This window comes from Apiospora kogelbergensis, assembly GCF_038363985.1.
Source record: "Apiospora kogelbergensis strain CBS 113332 chromosome Unknown utg000005l_segment0_segment0, whole genome shotgun sequence".
Taxonomy (NCBI): Eukaryota; Fungi; Ascomycota; class Sordariomycetes; order Amphisphaeriales; family Apiosporaceae; genus Apiospora; species Apiospora kogelbergensis.
In genome coordinates this window covers 4,910,664-4,926,454 of record NW_027117422.1, presented here as the reverse complement: position 1 = coordinate 4,926,454, position 15,791 = coordinate 4,910,664, and the positions used below count along the sequence as shown (strand labels likewise).

The window sequence follows — 15,791 nt, the reverse complement described above, 5'->3', positions numbered from 1 at the left end:
CGAACCCAGGCCCCCGTATTAAACCAGGGCAAAGCTGCCGCCTGGTTGGTCCATCCTTCTTATGTAACGCAAGCTTAGCAGAGAAGGTAGAGAAGGTCGAGAGCCCCGCGCCCCACCCAGCGAAGCTTGTCGCCTGTCCCTGATCCCTCTTGTGTCAACTCTCCCACTACGTCAACCGAGCAGAACGGGATATTGCATGACAGGAATGGACATAAATATATATACATAGTAAACAAATAAGCGAGGAATTCGACTTTGGTATTGGGCGCTGGCAAGTGACTCTACATACAATCGTGGCTATCAAACATATCCTGTCACGTCTCTGCTCACAATTTGGGCTCCGGCGCACCATGCTCGGCAGCAGCAGCAGCAGCAGCAGCATCAGTCGCAACAGACGCCACCTTCCCGTCTTTCTGGGTAGCCTGCCCTGTTCCCTCCGTAGTAGAGCATCTAGCTAGTATCCAGTCCGCGACATCCTTGTAAAACGTCTCCCTGCCGGGATCTGCATGCAGCTGGTGGTAGAAGCCCTCGTAGTTCTTGAACGTCGCGTCCTCGAGCCCTGCCGCCTTCTGGCGGTCGAACCAGGCCTTGGACTTGTCAAAGCTGCAGACAAGGTCGCTGTCGCCATGCATGTGCAGCAGGCTCCGGACCTTGGGGCTCAGCTTGGTCTTGCCCGACGACAGCGCCTCAGTGCGGTCCAGCATGCTCGCGAGCCCCTCGAGCGTGCCCGTGTCGTGCATGAGCGCGTCGTCGCGGATGCTCTGCTGGACCTGCGGGTCGCGCACCACGTGCTCGGGCGGGATGGGCCGCGTGAGGTGCATGTGCGGCAGGAACTTGCCCGCGAGCCGGCCGCTGAAGACGAGCAGCCAGCTCGGCTCCTCGACTGGCGTGAAGCCGATGAACGGCGACTCGAGCAGCCAGCCCCGGACCTGCCCGACCAGCTCGTCATAGGCGGGGTTGCTGATCAACGTCGCCACCTGGCCGCCGCCCATCGAGTGGCCCAGCACGAAGACGGGCACGTCGGGCGTCGAAGGCAGCTGCGCGCGGATGAAGGTCGCAATGTCGGCCAGCACTGTCGACGTGGGCCCCGTCAGTCCCCGCTGGGCTGGCTTCTTGACGCTGCGGCCCCAGCCTCGCTGGTCGAAGCCATAGACAGCAATGCCGGCGCGCGCCAGCGTCGGGAAGAAGTCGTAATAACGGCCCATGTGGTCACTGAAGCCATGCACCATGATCAGCTTGGCCTTGGGCGGTCCATCTGGCTACCGGGGCGGGAAGAAGATATGTTAGTTGATGCAGATCCTCATGACAACGTTGGAAGTGTTTGCAGATTATTTGGGTTTGGGACGAACCAGCCATGTTTTGGTATACAAGTCAGCCTCCCCGATCTTCCCGATGTCCGCCACCTTAAACGTGCCCTCTACTTCCCGCACCATTATTGAAGTCGGTAATGATATTAGTGTCTCGGGTCAGAGGAAGAGCGCCGAATCAATTGATGGACGAAAGAAGATAATTGATTCGCAGTGGAAGCTGACTTGGTAGGCAAGATAACAACGATTGCGTATGAGATTTGATGTTTAGTTTCTGTGGAACCGGTCAGGCAATGTACATGGGCTCGGGCTCGGGCTCGTAAGGGGGCAAACAAACAAATAAGATCAACACGAACGCCCGTGGGTTTAAGCGCAGGTGTGCATGCCAGAAAATTGAAGCTGAATGAAGTAAGGCTGGTTGTAGGAAGTAGGCTTGACCGCAGCTTACATGGTCACACCACCTGCGCCTCGTTGCTAAGTCGTCGCATCGCGAGTTCACCGCCCGGAAATTTGGCATAGAAAAAGGAGGCCATCTGTTCAGAAAAGTCCCGGTGTTTGCACGAGTCAAGCAGTTTGGCTCTGAGGTTCTCCAATTGCCGTCACTGATTTGCCCAAGATTCAAGTCTACCCGTGCATGTACGTTTGCCGACCTTGACTGATTAGGATTTCGTTTTCATTATTACTTGAGATCACCCAGAGCTCTTAATCCGAAAACACTATCGAGTGGAGATCTGGGGACACTTCTTGCGTGCGTAGTATACATCCAGCAATAGTCTTTAGACCAATGCTGCCCATGTCTAAGCCTGGTGGCCCTTCTCAAAAAAGGCCGGTCCAAGGCGTACATCTGCATCCTGCATTGAGAGAAGCCTACATCGCTGCTCCTCCTGTACCGGAACATGTATGCCAAACCCTAGTTACGAGGCTTCGGCTCCTCCTTGGTCTCCTCCACGGAAACCTCCTCTGCCTCTTCTACCTCCTCCTCAAGCTCCTCCTGAATCGCTTCATCCTCAAATAGTTCCTCAGGTGGCCTCCGAGAACGTGGTTCGGGCGCTTCGCCTCCGCTCATTTGCCACTCCATGAGCTTGCTGAATGCACTCGAGTTGTTGGCGCTGAGCTCTTGGTAGGACCCGATTTCTGCGACTGTGCCCTCGTTCGAGAGCACGATGATTTTGTCCGATCTCTTGATAGTGGACAGTCGATGTGCGATGGAGATGGTGGTATTGCGCCCCTTCAACAGCTGCGCGAGAGCAGCGTTGACCAGTGTCTCGGACTCGGCATCAAGGGCCGATGTGGCCTCGTCGAGAATAAGGATATCGGGGTCCTTGAGTAGTGCCCTAGCGATAGCAATTCGCTGCTTTTGCCCTCCAGAAAGCTGCGCACCTCTTGCGCCAACCTGGGTATCTAAGCCCTGAGGAAAGTCGCTTATGAACTGACAGTTGGCCTTTTGCGCAGCTGAGATGATATCGTATCGGGAAGCGTTGGGTCTACCGTAAGCAATATTCTCCGCAACCGTGCCAGAAAATAAGACAGGCTCTTGAGACACCACGCCGATACGGCGACGAAGAGATCGCACGTTCATTTTGGTCACATCAACTCCGTTAATCGTGAGAGTACCCGTTGTTGGATTGTAAAAACGGAGAAGTAAGCCAGCAACGGTACTCTTGCCACCGCCGGAAGGCCCAACAATACAAACATTGTCGCCGGCGTTGATAGTGAAGTCGAGGTTAGTAAAGATGTTGACGGCTGGCCGCGTAGGATATGCGAAAGAGACATTGGAGAACGTGATCGGGCCTTGGGCTGATACGACCTTGACACCCTTGGTAGGTGCGATTGTTGCGTCCCTATCCTGTAATTCGAACAGTCGACTGGCGGCACCAACACCCTTCATCAACTCGGAGAAGAAGCCAGATACGCCGAAGAGACTGGATCCTGTGAACGCAGTGTACATCATGAAAGACGTCAAATCACCTAGACTCAGGAGACCTTCTCGAACATAGCCTCCGCCGAACCACAGGAGGGCAAGAATAGTCATGTTGCCCATCCAACCAGTCGATGCGAAGAACGTGGCACTGTATCTCGACTCTTTCAGACCGAGGTTGAATATTCTCCTAATCTGGCCATTGTATCGATGGACCTCTTGGATCTCACCCGTGAAGGCTTGGCTCGTCTTGACGTTACCGAGTCGTTCCTCGGCGATCTTGGTCAAAGTACCTAGGTTCTTTTGGATGTCTCGGCTGACCCTCCGGATTGCTCGGGCGTAGAAGAAAGCGGCAGCAGCAACAAACGGGCCTGTGACAAAAATGACTGTTGTCAAACCCGGACTGATCCAAGCCATAGCCGTCAGGCCGGCGACACCACTGACCAAAGACCTAAGACCATCGGATACGTTTTGTGTGATGCTCTTGCCGACGATGATCGTGTCTGAACTCAGCCGGGAAATCAAATCACCGACCCTGTTGGCGTCGAAGAACTCGGCATCTTGAACATAAGTCTTCTTGTACAGCTGGGAACGTAATCGAGACACCACGCGCTCGCCGGCGATGCGGAGTAGGATGATACGACCAAAGTTGGCCGTTGCGCCAATGGTGAGGACGAGCCCGAATGCGGCAAAGAATTGGTACAGCGTCAAACCAAAGAGCCTTGTCTCGGCGAATGAGTCCTTGGTAGCTTGATCCATGATTTTTCCGACAGAAAGCGGGATGGACATAGTGACGGCTGACGAAATGAGGAGCAAGATGACAGCAAACCCAAGGAACTTGAGCTCAGGTCGTGCAATCTTCAAAAGACGCCAAATCTCGCCCATGCCACCAAAGCCTGAGCCTTTGCCACTCGTATTCTCCTTGGAAAGGCGGGCTCTCAGGTTGACTTGAGCAGCTCTCGACGCTTTCTCACTTCTTGCGAACCCTTCGTGCCCAGGCGTGCTTTCGTTTCCCTTCCCTTGCTCTGTGACCGGCTCGCTCGCTGCTTTGACCGTGCCCGAGGTGCCTTTCTGGGAAGCATCGGTCGAAGAGAACCGGCGCAACAGTGCCACTGGAGAGCCGAAGGTCGCTGCATACCTCTGCGCGTGGTTACGGGTGACGTATTCGCGAGGTGCGAATGCCCCGCAGAGAGGCATGCGGGATTGCGAGAGAGCATATTTGGCGGTCGGTACGGACGAAGAGGAGACTCCTCTCTGGCTGGAGTATCGGAAAACGTTGGCGGCGATATTGGAGGACGGCAACGGAAGCTGACAGGGCGCGGCGCACTGCTGAGCCAAGCTTGCGCTGCGCTGCGGGAGCAGAACAACGCGTCGCACCACTCCCGAAACCATGATGCAGGATTTATCGGAGGGGTGGTGATATCGTCATGGGAATAATCGATCTTGTTGTACTGTACGGTCGCATTTTTTTACGGTGACATTGGCGCAAGCTGCCCTTACAAGAACCACATGAAACCGAAGGGTATGTTATTTTTTTCCCTTACCCGGAGATACTACCACAAAAGATCTCAGGAAAGCCTTCCCGTCGTCATCCATCAGATTGGCTCGAAATACGCTAGCGCAAACCGCCTTGGCACTTTTTAGCCCCGAGCAGATCTCGCAGGTAAGCCGGCTTAGAACCGAGAATGCCCCGCCCTGCTTCTATTTTAACTTGCTCGAGAACATCATTGAATCTGGTATTCCGAGCGAGAACGAGACAGCTGGTTCTCGAAGTCTCGATTAGCCAGGTTTTTGTTTTTGTTTCTATCACCCCACCCCCTCTGTGTTGGCTACTAACGTCAAAGAGTCATAGAGGCAGCTGGCTGGTCCTAAGAAAGTCATGGCAGTCCGTGTCAAAAAGCATAATGGACTCAGGGGTCGTATTCATCAATTGAGGCCCATCGCAAATCTTCTATGCTTGATGAGTCTATTAGGGTGACTTACCTAACTACTAGACTCAAGATACCATCATTAATTCACTGAAATATATGTGTAAATTCATAATCATCGGCGCGTGATCGAAGATGCACTAGATGGTGTGGTCGCTGTAGTGAACGACACCAAGGGGGATGTAGCTTAGGTAGGCTCTGTCTGACCTTCCTTCGCATGGGGCTGGGCAGCTTTTTACGGTAGCAGCGCAGCCTGTAGACTTCAAGATGCATGTATCCTTCATCTGACAGAAGTCAAAACTGCCTGATATACGAAATATCGTCAAGTTTGAGTTTGTGTTTGGAAATGGAACCTTCGTGTTTATGGGCGGGCCATCATTTAGCAGGCCCATGGCAACTTATGTATTATTAGCTGATGGCCCAAAATCCTGACTGATGTCGCAATGGGCATTGAGGGGTGTTTGTCCCAGCTGATCCGTCTTCCTCTGGTCCCCTTTTCAGCTGTTAATAAGGGGCCGCCTGAAATGCAGGGCACCAAACATCAAGATGGTAAGGCATATCGATCTGTCTACTATATGGAAATGAAGCTTTCAAGCTGAGCAGAATGCCTAGCGGGTCGATAGTGTTATTGTGGACCGATAATTACCTTCCAGAATGCTGCGATCAAAGAACAACTAATCTACATTCAACTCAAGTGCAGGTGAAAACGGAGCTGAGCCAACCCGACAGGCCGGACACTGGACTTTCGTGTAGCCACGGATGTCGACGTCAATGTAACTCTAGCACGCACGACTACCCGTCGATATCGCGATATGACGATCAGAAAGAAGCATTTTTGACGTAGGCAAAAACAGACTTTGCGTGTTCATGGTTGGTCGCATTGAGTTCACGCTCTATTCGGTTCATCGAGCTGTCAGTGTCGAATTGAATTCAAGGTTGAAGTGATTAGGGCCAGCGGTTCGGAACCCACGGGCGCGCCGCCACCCGCAATAGACAGATGAGAGGTTTGGGCTGGCGCCTGGACGCCTGAGACGGCTCTGTAAGCTTAAGCCATCTATGTATATACAAACAGCCCTAGTGGATGGCGGGCAGTGCAAAACGTCGTGGTGCGTGGGATGACCACCTTGTCCCAATCTCGTTGCATACGAGCCAATCCTGTGTGTATCACAATCTCTCCAACTTCAAATTCTCTGCGAAGGATTTGAAACCTGATAACCAAGTGCCAACTGTGACCTGAAGGATTGGCCAATCTGGCGATCCTGACTGAGTGCGGAGACCGTCTACGGGCGGGTTATGTCACATTGTTATGGTTCGCATGTATTCCATCGCCCAAATGCTCCAGCCTGCTGCATGCAGTGGCAGGTTATGCTCTGTACATGCCACCGGATAGGCCGGTCTCCATGGGGAAATCGGACGGGTCCACCGGTCGAACGATGGCAGCGGGCTCGCAGAGAAGGAGTAGCTAAATAAACCTCGCAGCCTTCACGACCGATGGCCGTATATTGCGAACGAATGCGGTGGAATACATATATGCACACGGCGAGTCGATGGCGAGTCCACGGCTACGGGCAGAACCACGGGGGTCCTTCGTTCGTATTAGTATGTGCATGGGCATGGCCGGATATGTGTGTCTTACCTAACATCGGGCTCCTCGTATAACACGTTCGGTATTGGTACAGTATGGGTACGAGATGAAAAGGGTGGCTGTGTCTGTCATCAAGTTCTAATATCGTCTCGCCCGGCCCCGTAGTTAGAGCTTTCAGTGGTTCGCTTAATTAGTCCCTGGTCGACCACATTCTTCCCGAGACCCGGATTTTCCATGTTTGGCTGGGTCCCGCTGAGACTTTGGAGGACAGGCTGACCACTTCTGACCACTTCTGGACCGCAGGCAGAGAGCCAACAGCGCCAGCAGGGCCTACCACCTCGTAAACCAGGATCTGCAGCCAGTTGACCAAGCGTCCAAAACACGCACGCCTTATTATGACGCTCCCCTCTTCGTCCGAAGCATGAATTCCCATCCCTCCCTAGCCTGTTGTTTCCCTGATGGCTGGAGTTCCTGACACAACGCAAGACATCATCGCCTTTCCTCCAACCCCGACACTCGTTCACCTCACCACCACCACAACAACAACCCGATCCGAGTCAGGTGTTTGCATTCAATATACTGGCTGATTCCTGGCCTGTCTGCATCTTGACCTCGGGCGCGTTTCTTTCGCTCTTAATTGTAATTTCCATTTCTGTCCGTCTGTCCCGACTATGATCGGACCCGCTCCGTTTACTGGTTTCGCTATCTGAGTTGGACTCTTCATATTCGCCATCTTCACCTTCACATACGCCGATTAATCGAGACCGACGACCTTTAACATCTCGCAACAACTATTGAACCCGGGTTTTCCAGCAGGTGGCCAATTCGCTACATCGTCCACCAAAATGGTGCCATTCGGCTCAACACTCGTTTTCTTTTCCGCCCTGGTTGGGTTGGCCACCGCCCAAGCCAATCCTCAGCCCACCAAGTTGCCGTCGCGGGTCTTGGAGTCCACGTCGCTCGTCACTTGCCAGGAGAATTCGGGCTTCCAAGCCTCCAAATTTCACGTCATCTTCAACCCCGAAACCGGCAAAATCAATGTTGATCTGATCGCAACGTCGTCCATCGAAGGAAATGCCGTATTCGATGTTCAAGTTTCTGCTTACGGATACCCTATTCAAAACCTAATCGTCAACCCTTGCGATGTTGGCTTCAGGGGTCTCTGCCCCATGGTGTCGGGTAGATTTGGAGACAACCCTTTCAGTGTAGATGTTCCTGGCGATGCTCTGAGCAAGATCCCCGGAATTGCGTACACCTTCCCAGACCTGGACGCCAAGGTTAGAATCTTGGTCAACATGACTAGTGGTGATCGAAAGGGCCAAACTGTTGCATGCCTTGACGCGCGCATCTCCAACGGCAAGACAGTTGATTTGATTGGCGTGAAGTGGGCATCTGCCGTTGTCGCCTTTCTTGCGCTCATGTCGTCCGCTGTGATTTCGGGCCTAGGCTATACCAATGCGGCCTCTCACGTCGCTGCCAACGCCGTTTCTCTTTTCGGATACTTCCAAGCTCAGGCCATGGCTGGCCTCTGCGGCATGCCACTCCCACCCATTGTACAGGCGTAAGTGCATCAGACTCGTCGCTAAACCAAACACTTTGGACATGCGTATGATCGGTGCGAATATAGACTAATAGATTTTCTAGATGGACGCAAGACTTCCAATGGAGCATGGGTCTTGTTAAACTTGGTTTCATGCAAGATATCTTCACATGGTACCAACGATCCACCGGCGGAGAAGCATCCCGCTTACTTGATACACTTCGTTCAGTCTCGGTGGCAGTTCAAAAGCGATCTTTGGATGTTGCGGAACCTGCTGCAAAGGTCATGAGCCGCGCTGCTGCTATGCTGCCTCGTGCTGCAGCAAATATCGGCGCCATAAGCAAGCGTGCCAATGTTGCTACCGCCTCGGGTAGTTACGTTGTCTACGGCATCCAGAGAGCTGGATTCCAGGCCAAGATCGAGTCGACCAACATCTTCATGACCGCCTTGATTATGTTCTGCGTCATCATGGCTTTTACCATCATTGCCGTTGTTGCATGGAAGTTTATCTGTGAAGCTCTGTTCAAGAAGAGTAACAAATTCAATGACTTCCGACACGGCTGGCAAGTTGTGTTGAAGGGTGTCCTCTTCCGCATTACCCTCCTAGGTTATCCGTTGATTGCCGTCTTCTGTCTTTGGGAGCTGACTCAGAATGATTCGCCGGCAGAGATGGTTCTTGCTGTGGCATTCTTCCTGCTCATCACTGCCAGTCTCGCCTGGGCCACTTGGACCGTCATGCGAATCGCAAGACGTTCTGTGGCGCTTTTCAAGAACCCGGCTTACACCCTCTTTTCCGACCTCACCACACTCAACAAATGGGGATTCCTCTACATCCAATATCGTGCATCGGCCTACTATTTCACGTTGCCAGCCATGGGATACATCTTCTTGAAGGCTTGCTTCATCGCCTTTGGCCAGAAAAGCGGCGTAGCTCAGGCCGTTGGCCTGCTTTTGATCGAGGCAGCGGCTCTCATTGCAAACTCCGTCCTTCGACCTTGGATGGACAAGACAACCAACTCCTTCAACATTGCCATATCTGTCGTGAACTTCTTGAACGCCATCTTCCTGCTCATTTTCACTTCCGTCTTCGACCAGCCACCTCTGATGACTGGTATTGTTGGCATCATCTTCTGGATTCTTAATGCTGCTTTTACTCTCGTACTTCTTCTAATGATCATCATTACGACCATTATGCTTCTGTTTAAGAACAACCCCGATGCTCGATACCAATTCATGGCCGACGATCGCACTTCGTTCATGAAGTCCGGGACCAACTTGACCACCTACAATGAACTTGATGCTCTGGGCGCCTCCGCCCGCGGTGGCGAGAAACCGAAAGCTGGCTCCGGCTTGGACCTGGACGACGACGAATACGAGCCTACGCAGTCCGACAGACTCCGTCACAGCCGAAGCGAGGGTGGACGCCCGTCCATGGACGCGAGAGGACACCAACAACACGGTCTTCTCCCTCACGACAAGACGTCGATAAGCAGCCTATCTAGTGCCGGCCGGGGTGCACACAACGCCAGCCCGTCTGTTCCAGGAGTCCCAAAAACCTCCACGTGAGTATAATCCACCCTGGAACATTGATAGGGCCGTCCTATTGACGTTTAATGCAGCCCCTGGCAACGCGGAGCTGGCTATGAGCATTAAATCAAATCAATGTAAAAGAAAAGGAACAAACCGAAAAGAAAGAAAAGAGAGAAAAGAGAGAAAAGAATCAATGCTCCCATCTGTCCATGTCTGTTGACTTCCACCCGTATATCGTGTTTGCCGCACCAGTGGTTGGCATGTCCTTAATGGTTCACTATATACCATAAGGATGTTGGGTTTATGGAATGTCGGGGATAGTAGGCAAAGCGCCCGTTACCAAGCCGGGGTTAAGTCGAAACAGACGAACTATCACACAACTGACATTCGGTCATGCTGACTCGCAATTTATACATATCTAGGCGTATTGGTAGTCATGTTAGCTATGGTAGTTGAAGTATCAAATTCATGATCAAGCTCCATTATAGGGAATTAGGGAACGGGCATGTTGGCAGGGTAGCCGGATCATCATCAGAGTTATGGATGGCGTTTACCGTGGGTTAAGGTCAAGGGAAATTATAGACTTCTGAAGGGGACAGCGTTGTTTTATTTTTCTATATCTAGCATAACAGGATGACTGTGGAACGTCAGTATATTTGAAGTGCACCTGAACAATCCAAAGTCGTTAAAGATGTTCGTTCGTGTGTGTCCAAAGCCAGGTACAGATTGATAGTGACTTCTCTATCCTTACCAGGTTGCCACAATATCAGAAGCGAAGAGAGGCGTACGGGGAAGGGCAAACAGACACACGTTGGTATTCATTATAATAATACACGCATGCCAGTAGCTGATAGCAATAGCCGTCAGCTCGACGAGCAAAATCTATGTTATACGGAGTTGAAGAAGTTCGTAGCAAATAATAGTGTACAATCGGTCAGTACTAGAATAATACAGAGAAGCGCTATACCAGGGCAGATATAAATATGGGTGCAGGCCAACCCCTAAACCACCCGTCCGTTTTTGTTCAATTACCGCTGATGTAAAGAGGATGCATAACGCTGTCGTTCTCTCCTGGCTCGAAATCGAGTCCAAAGTGCCAACCACACGTATATTCTCCTTTGCGCTAACAGATATCCATTCTTACGTGCTTGACATGGTTCCCGGAACTCAGGTCCACATAACAGCAAAGCAATTCTAGTGTCGGACCTTCCTCTGCTATGAGGTGGTGCTCTCTTTGCGGAGCATCTCCGAAACATCGGCGTCGATCCCGTCATCTCCCAAGTCCGGCAAGTCGTCGCTGGTGTCTAGCCTTCGTTTCTTTGAACCGTCGGGGCCGGTTGGCACTGCCTTAAACTGGGAGGCGAGGCTCGACAACATCTCCATGCCCGAAGGAGCAGTATACGGCTGTGGCTGTTGGTGTTCCTGGTACGCAGGCTCTTGGGACGGGAAGCCAGGCGACCACTCAGGTATAGGGGCCGCTGGAGCCTGCTGTGGTGCCGCCTCGGGCTCCGGGGTGAGCTCTTCGACCTCGGGTCGATCCGGCTCCGACATCTGTTGATTGTCATGGACGCCGTTCGACGGGGCGATCTCTTCATGAGAGGAAAGACCCTGCATGATGGCGAACTCGACATCTGTCTTTTTGGTCTCCACCTCAACCTTGCGCCTCTTGAAAGCGTTTAACTGCTCCTCCTCGGCGGCCAGAGCTGTCTTATTCGAGTCCAGTATCTTCTGCAGCTCGCTTACCAGCGCCTTGCGGGCCTCGACGCATTGTCCCACTGCACCCTCGGCATTAGCGAGCGTCTTGGCCAGCCCATTCAGTCGGGCAGCGTAGACAGGTGCAGATGGGACGTTCGCGCCAGGCTCCATCAGCTTGCTGAAGTCTGAGTTTGCCGTCGTGATAGAGGTCTTGGTAGAAAGAAGCAGCTTTGATACGTCTGCCTGAGGTTTGACGAGTGAAGCCAATTCTGACGGTAAAGACGCAGAACTGCCGAAGATGGAGCCTCCGAGGGGCGGGCCGTCCGCTGCCGCGGGCTTTCTCGAGCTCTGAATCAAATGATCAGTAAGAAGGATCCTTGAGGATTGGAAGTAGGGAGATGAAGCTTACCTTGTATACGAGCTTCTACCGCTGCCTGGATAGGCTCTTCAAACACACCACGGTCCCTCCACACAGCAACCACTCTTTGGATCCGTTGCTGGACTTCTGAGGGGGCGCCCTTATAAGCCGTAGAGGCGGCTTCAGCAAGGACGGGCGCAAAGGCAACAAGAAAGTCTTCCTTGTGACGCACTTTGGATTGCTGGCAAACCTCTGCGAATCATCGATATCAGTACCAAATTCATGACCACAGGGCAAACATACAGGACAAATAAACGACACCGTTTGGACGGACTTACCATTCGCCAGATAGATCAGGTTGAGCCTCTTGTGACTAGTCGAGTCTTTGAGGCGCTGCAGCCAGATTTGCACAGTGCGCTCAGCATGACGCCTAGGTAGGGGTGAGGTCAGTTGTCTGGCCATATATCGCAACTAAGTAATGCCAAGCAGTGCTTGCAGTGCTTACTTACCTATGGAACATAATCCATTGGGCTACGGTGACTATGCTGTCCTGGGTCTCGCACAGCGTCGAGAGCTTGGCGAGAACGGCGTCGTCGGTGTAGGACATGGTGATGGCGTGGTATGGGGGTGTTACGCAGTCCTTGTTTAATGGTTCCCAGGCTTGGAGGTGGGTGTGGGTGTGGGTGAGATAGGCAAGCGTCGCAGTCAAGCAACAGTGGAAAGTGAGGCGCAATCCGGGAAGTGAAGTCGCAGGTTGGTAAGTGGTTCCTTGCTGGTTTCTACTTTGCGTCGGGTTTGATATTTGTTGCTTGTCTTTGGCGGGTGGACGACTTCAGTTCAGGCAGATCAATGATCAATCATCTACGTGCGGAGCTAGCTGCAACAATCTGCGCTGGATGCCCGGTCTGAGCTAGGTAGACTGGCTGACCGGCTGGCTAAATATTTGTGATGTTGATGTGAGCCAGCTAGAGGCGTCCACGTCCAAAACACACACACACAAACACCTGACCTGAGTTGACCTGGGTTTGAGCGTATGTAGTGAGATGATGTAGGAACCTGATGCTATCAAACACTCGAACGTCACAAATTTGCAGATATTCAGATGATTGGTTATTCTGGGGGAGCCTGAAGGGAGGGATTGAATGGGAAGGACCTTCGCGATACTGGAATGAAGCTGGGAAGTTGGTACCAACAAATGTGCTGAAGCTGGCATACAGTTGAATGGAACACACGACACACGCGCAAGAGCTCCCCCAACCTTCAGGTTAGCAAACAGACAGCTGTGCTAGGGCCCAATCTGGTCTATCTTATCTCCTAATCAGTCTGTTGCTTAGCCTTATCGGCCGGCCTGTGTACGTGTAGGGAGTACAGGGGCACTGACATAATGCGATACGGGACTAGGAATAATTATTCGGCCGACAATCACAGGAGGCGCCATCCATGTCAATCACTCAAGCAACTGGAATAGGAGCTAGCGGTTGGCGGGAGGCAGTAGGCAGGTACCTCTTGGTTTTGTTAGTAGCAGCAGCTAAGGCCAAGCAGCAGTTGCAGCGGTAAACTGGCCTTGCGACGACAGCGCATTCGTGCACTGCAGGTACCTTGTCATTCATTCGATGCCTTGATGTAGCGGCACCTGTAATAGTCGACCACCGTATTCCATTCTCAACATTGTTCCTTCCCACCATCAAACATTGCCCAGATCTCTAAACGAAGGAAGCTGGCCAATCTAATTACGCTCTAAACGTGCTGTTCTTTTCAATTACATTGCCTTTCACCTTTCCACTCTCTTCACCACAGCAGCCATGGCGGACAGATTCCCGTCGCTGGACGATTTCGACTCGGGTGGTAAGACATCACACCTTCTTGCGCCAATACGATGCGTTACTAACATGCAGGTTGCAGCCCAGACCGACGTCAAGGGAGATGCCGAATCCCCATCGGCCGACGACTTCTTAGCACGTGAACGGGCTCTTCTCGGCGACGATGCGACGCAATTCGCGACCAGCAACGATTCCGCCGCCTTCCAAGATGCATCCGACGACTTGCTAGGCGGAGGTGGTGAGGGCGAACAGTTCGAGAGCCAGTTCCCCGATATCAACACTGGCAGCGAGGTAAGCCTGATCATTTACTGAGCCATGACACCTATTATGGGGCATCCACTAACTGGTTTATCCCCTGAACAGCAAGCCGCCCCTGGCGCTTCGATTACCGGCCCCTCGGTACAGTACAGCTCAGGATACGCAGCCGTCACCGCCGAAGAGGAGGAGGAGCCCGAGGTCATCAAGCAATGGCGCGAGAAGCGCGATGCCTCCAACGCCAAGAGGGCCGAGCAGTTCGCTACCCAAAAGGCCGAGACCGTCAAGGAGGCCCAGCAGAACATCGACGACTTCTACGACAACTATAACAACAAGAAGGAGAAGACCATCGCCCAGACGCACAAGGACGCCGAGGCATTCCTGGCCAGCAGGGACGACACTACCTCGGGCGGCACGAGCTGGGACCGGATCTCGAAGCTGGTCGATGTGAGCGGGAAGGGTCAGAAGGGAGGCGCTGCTGGTTCGGGCAAGGAGCGCTTCCGCGAGCTGCTCACAAGCTTGCGAAAGGATGAAAAGGCACCTGGCGCTGAGGGCTACTAACCCCCCTCAACACCGATGCTGATACTGCTGCTGCACATATTCGACCTAGCAGTCTGGGGAATGATATGGTTTGGCGTTTGGCCTGGACCATACGGATCGATCTTGCTTGTCTTGACCAAGTCGTCACCCTGTATTTTAGATACACCTACAATCGGTGGAAAAGGCATTTAGTTATGCAGGCGTAATGAGATATGGCTTGATACACGCAGGTCCAAAGCGGCATGGCTGGCATGTGTAATGTGAGATGTAGCTTAAGACAAATGATTCGTTCGCGTGATTGTAGTCTATTTGGTCCTATCGACACAAAACAGTCGCCTTTCTTCTCTTCTGCAACCCAATACCTTCCATGCACACATTCTGCACAACAAGTCTTTAGTTCTTGCCGAACCAGGTGTTGTAGCCGGCTGCCTTGCGGCCCATCATGTACAGGGTGGCTATATTCACTATTAGTACCTATTGTCAATTGTATTCCGGGGCATTGGCGACATACCGCCGAAGGTGCCCCAGAGGGCGGCCTGGTAGGGAAGGAACATGATGCTGCTTCGGGTTCCCTGGATAGTATGTCAGCCTGCGTGTTCCCTATGGCCAATGTCCGCCCGCGCTGTCGAATGCGCGGCACATATATGAACAACGTACGATCCTCCAGAGACGGGTGTGCTGCTTGTAGGCAGACTGATAGAACTTCTGGTGCTCAGGCACACGGTTGGGAGCGTCGACCATACTACGGAACAATCCATTGTCAGCCTGAGAACATGCCCGTCGTTGGAAAGATGCTCGATGTAGCGGAGAATGACCGCAGTCGGTCGGGCGGCCACGAGCGGGGAGCCCGGGATGTGCCATTGGGCCGTGAGCACGCGATGGATCAATCGAGCGGATGAGCTTCTTGCTACTCACCCCATCTTGAAGGTTGTTGCGGTAGTGTGTGAATGACGAAGGGATTAATTCGGCGGTTGAAGGTGGTTGTTGCTACAAGCTGCTGCTATGGAGGAAGCTTGAATGACTGAACTCGAAGTGGTTCGATGGGCCCACCATCCATCCTTGAATGACTAAGCTGGGAGAATAGCCGAGTTGTTACCGGCCAGGCCCTTTCCGCCCTTTCCAGCCTGTCCAGCTTGACGGCACGCAGGCACGCAGGCACGCAGCACGCTTGGCAGGCTCGAGATAGTCGCTAGTGTCAATCTGCAAATCCAAATTTTTGAGGGGAGCTCTAACCTGCGCTGTGCTTGCGACTGGACTTTCGGCACAAGTACACCACTTATCGTTTTCCTTCTTCGCTTTCTCCTTCCGAGGTACG

At 52.7% G+C, this 15,791-nt stretch overlaps 6 protein-coding genes across 6 annotated transcripts; 2 read left to right on the top strand and 4 right to left on the bottom strand.

Annotated features, from left to right (window-relative positions):
* Window positions 1-326: 326 nt before the first annotated feature.
* PG998_008251 (monoglyceride lipase) lies at window positions 327-1,433 on the bottom strand (the record flags this gene model as incomplete). Its single annotated transcript, XM_066875067.1, has 2 exons — window positions 327-1,259; window positions 1,350-1,433. 2 exons carry the CDS (start codon window positions 1,431-1,433, stop codon window positions 327-329), a joined length of 1,017 nt encoding a protein of 338 aa, XP_066731012.1.
* Window positions 1,434-2,217: 784 nt separating this feature from the next.
* Window positions 2,218-4,617, bottom strand: PG998_008250 (ATP-dependent permease MDL2; the record flags this gene model as incomplete). Its single annotated transcript, XM_066875066.1, has 1 exon — window positions 2,218-4,617. The coding sequence occupies one exon, from the start codon at window positions 4,615-4,617 to the stop codon at window positions 2,218-2,220; it is 2,400 nt and encodes a 799-aa protein (XP_066731011.1).
* A 2,966-nt stretch (window positions 4,618-7,583) lies between these two features.
* On the top strand, window positions 7,584-9,931 carry PG998_008249 (transient receptor potential (TRP) ion channel domain-containing protein; the record flags this gene model as incomplete). The annotated part of the gene is made up of 3 exons (XM_066875065.1): window positions 7,584-8,299; window positions 8,383-9,840; window positions 9,898-9,931. The coding sequence occupies 3 exons, from the start codon at window positions 7,584-7,586 to the stop codon at window positions 9,929-9,931; spliced, it is 2,208 nt and encodes a 735-aa protein (XP_066731010.1).
* A 1,092-nt stretch (window positions 9,932-11,023) lies between these two features.
* On the bottom strand, window positions 11,024-12,468 carry PG998_008248 (uncharacterized protein; the record flags this gene model as incomplete). Its single annotated transcript, XM_066875064.1, has 4 exons — window positions 11,024-11,829; window positions 11,913-12,113; window positions 12,200-12,291; window positions 12,371-12,468. 4 exons carry the CDS (start codon window positions 12,466-12,468, stop codon window positions 11,024-11,026), a joined length of 1,197 nt encoding a protein of 398 aa, XP_066731009.1.
* A 1,195-nt stretch (window positions 12,469-13,663) lies between these two features.
* PG998_008247 (clathrin light chain) lies at window positions 13,664-14,497 on the top strand (the record flags this gene model as incomplete). The annotated part of the gene is made up of 3 exons (XM_066875063.1): window positions 13,664-13,706; window positions 13,764-13,972; window positions 14,045-14,497. The coding sequence occupies 3 exons, from the start codon at window positions 13,664-13,666 to the stop codon at window positions 14,495-14,497; spliced, it is 705 nt and encodes a 234-aa protein (XP_066731008.1).
* A 372-nt stretch (window positions 14,498-14,869) lies between these two features.
* On the bottom strand, window positions 14,870-15,396 carry PG998_008246 (bacteriophage N adsorption protein A c-term domain-containing protein; the record flags this gene model as incomplete). The annotated part of the gene is made up of 4 exons (XM_066875062.1): window positions 14,870-14,931; window positions 14,988-15,048; window positions 15,134-15,218; window positions 15,392-15,396. The coding sequence occupies 4 exons, from the start codon at window positions 15,394-15,396 to the stop codon at window positions 14,870-14,872; spliced, it is 213 nt and encodes a 70-aa protein (XP_066731007.1).
* Window positions 15,397-15,791: the final 395 nt, after the last annotated feature.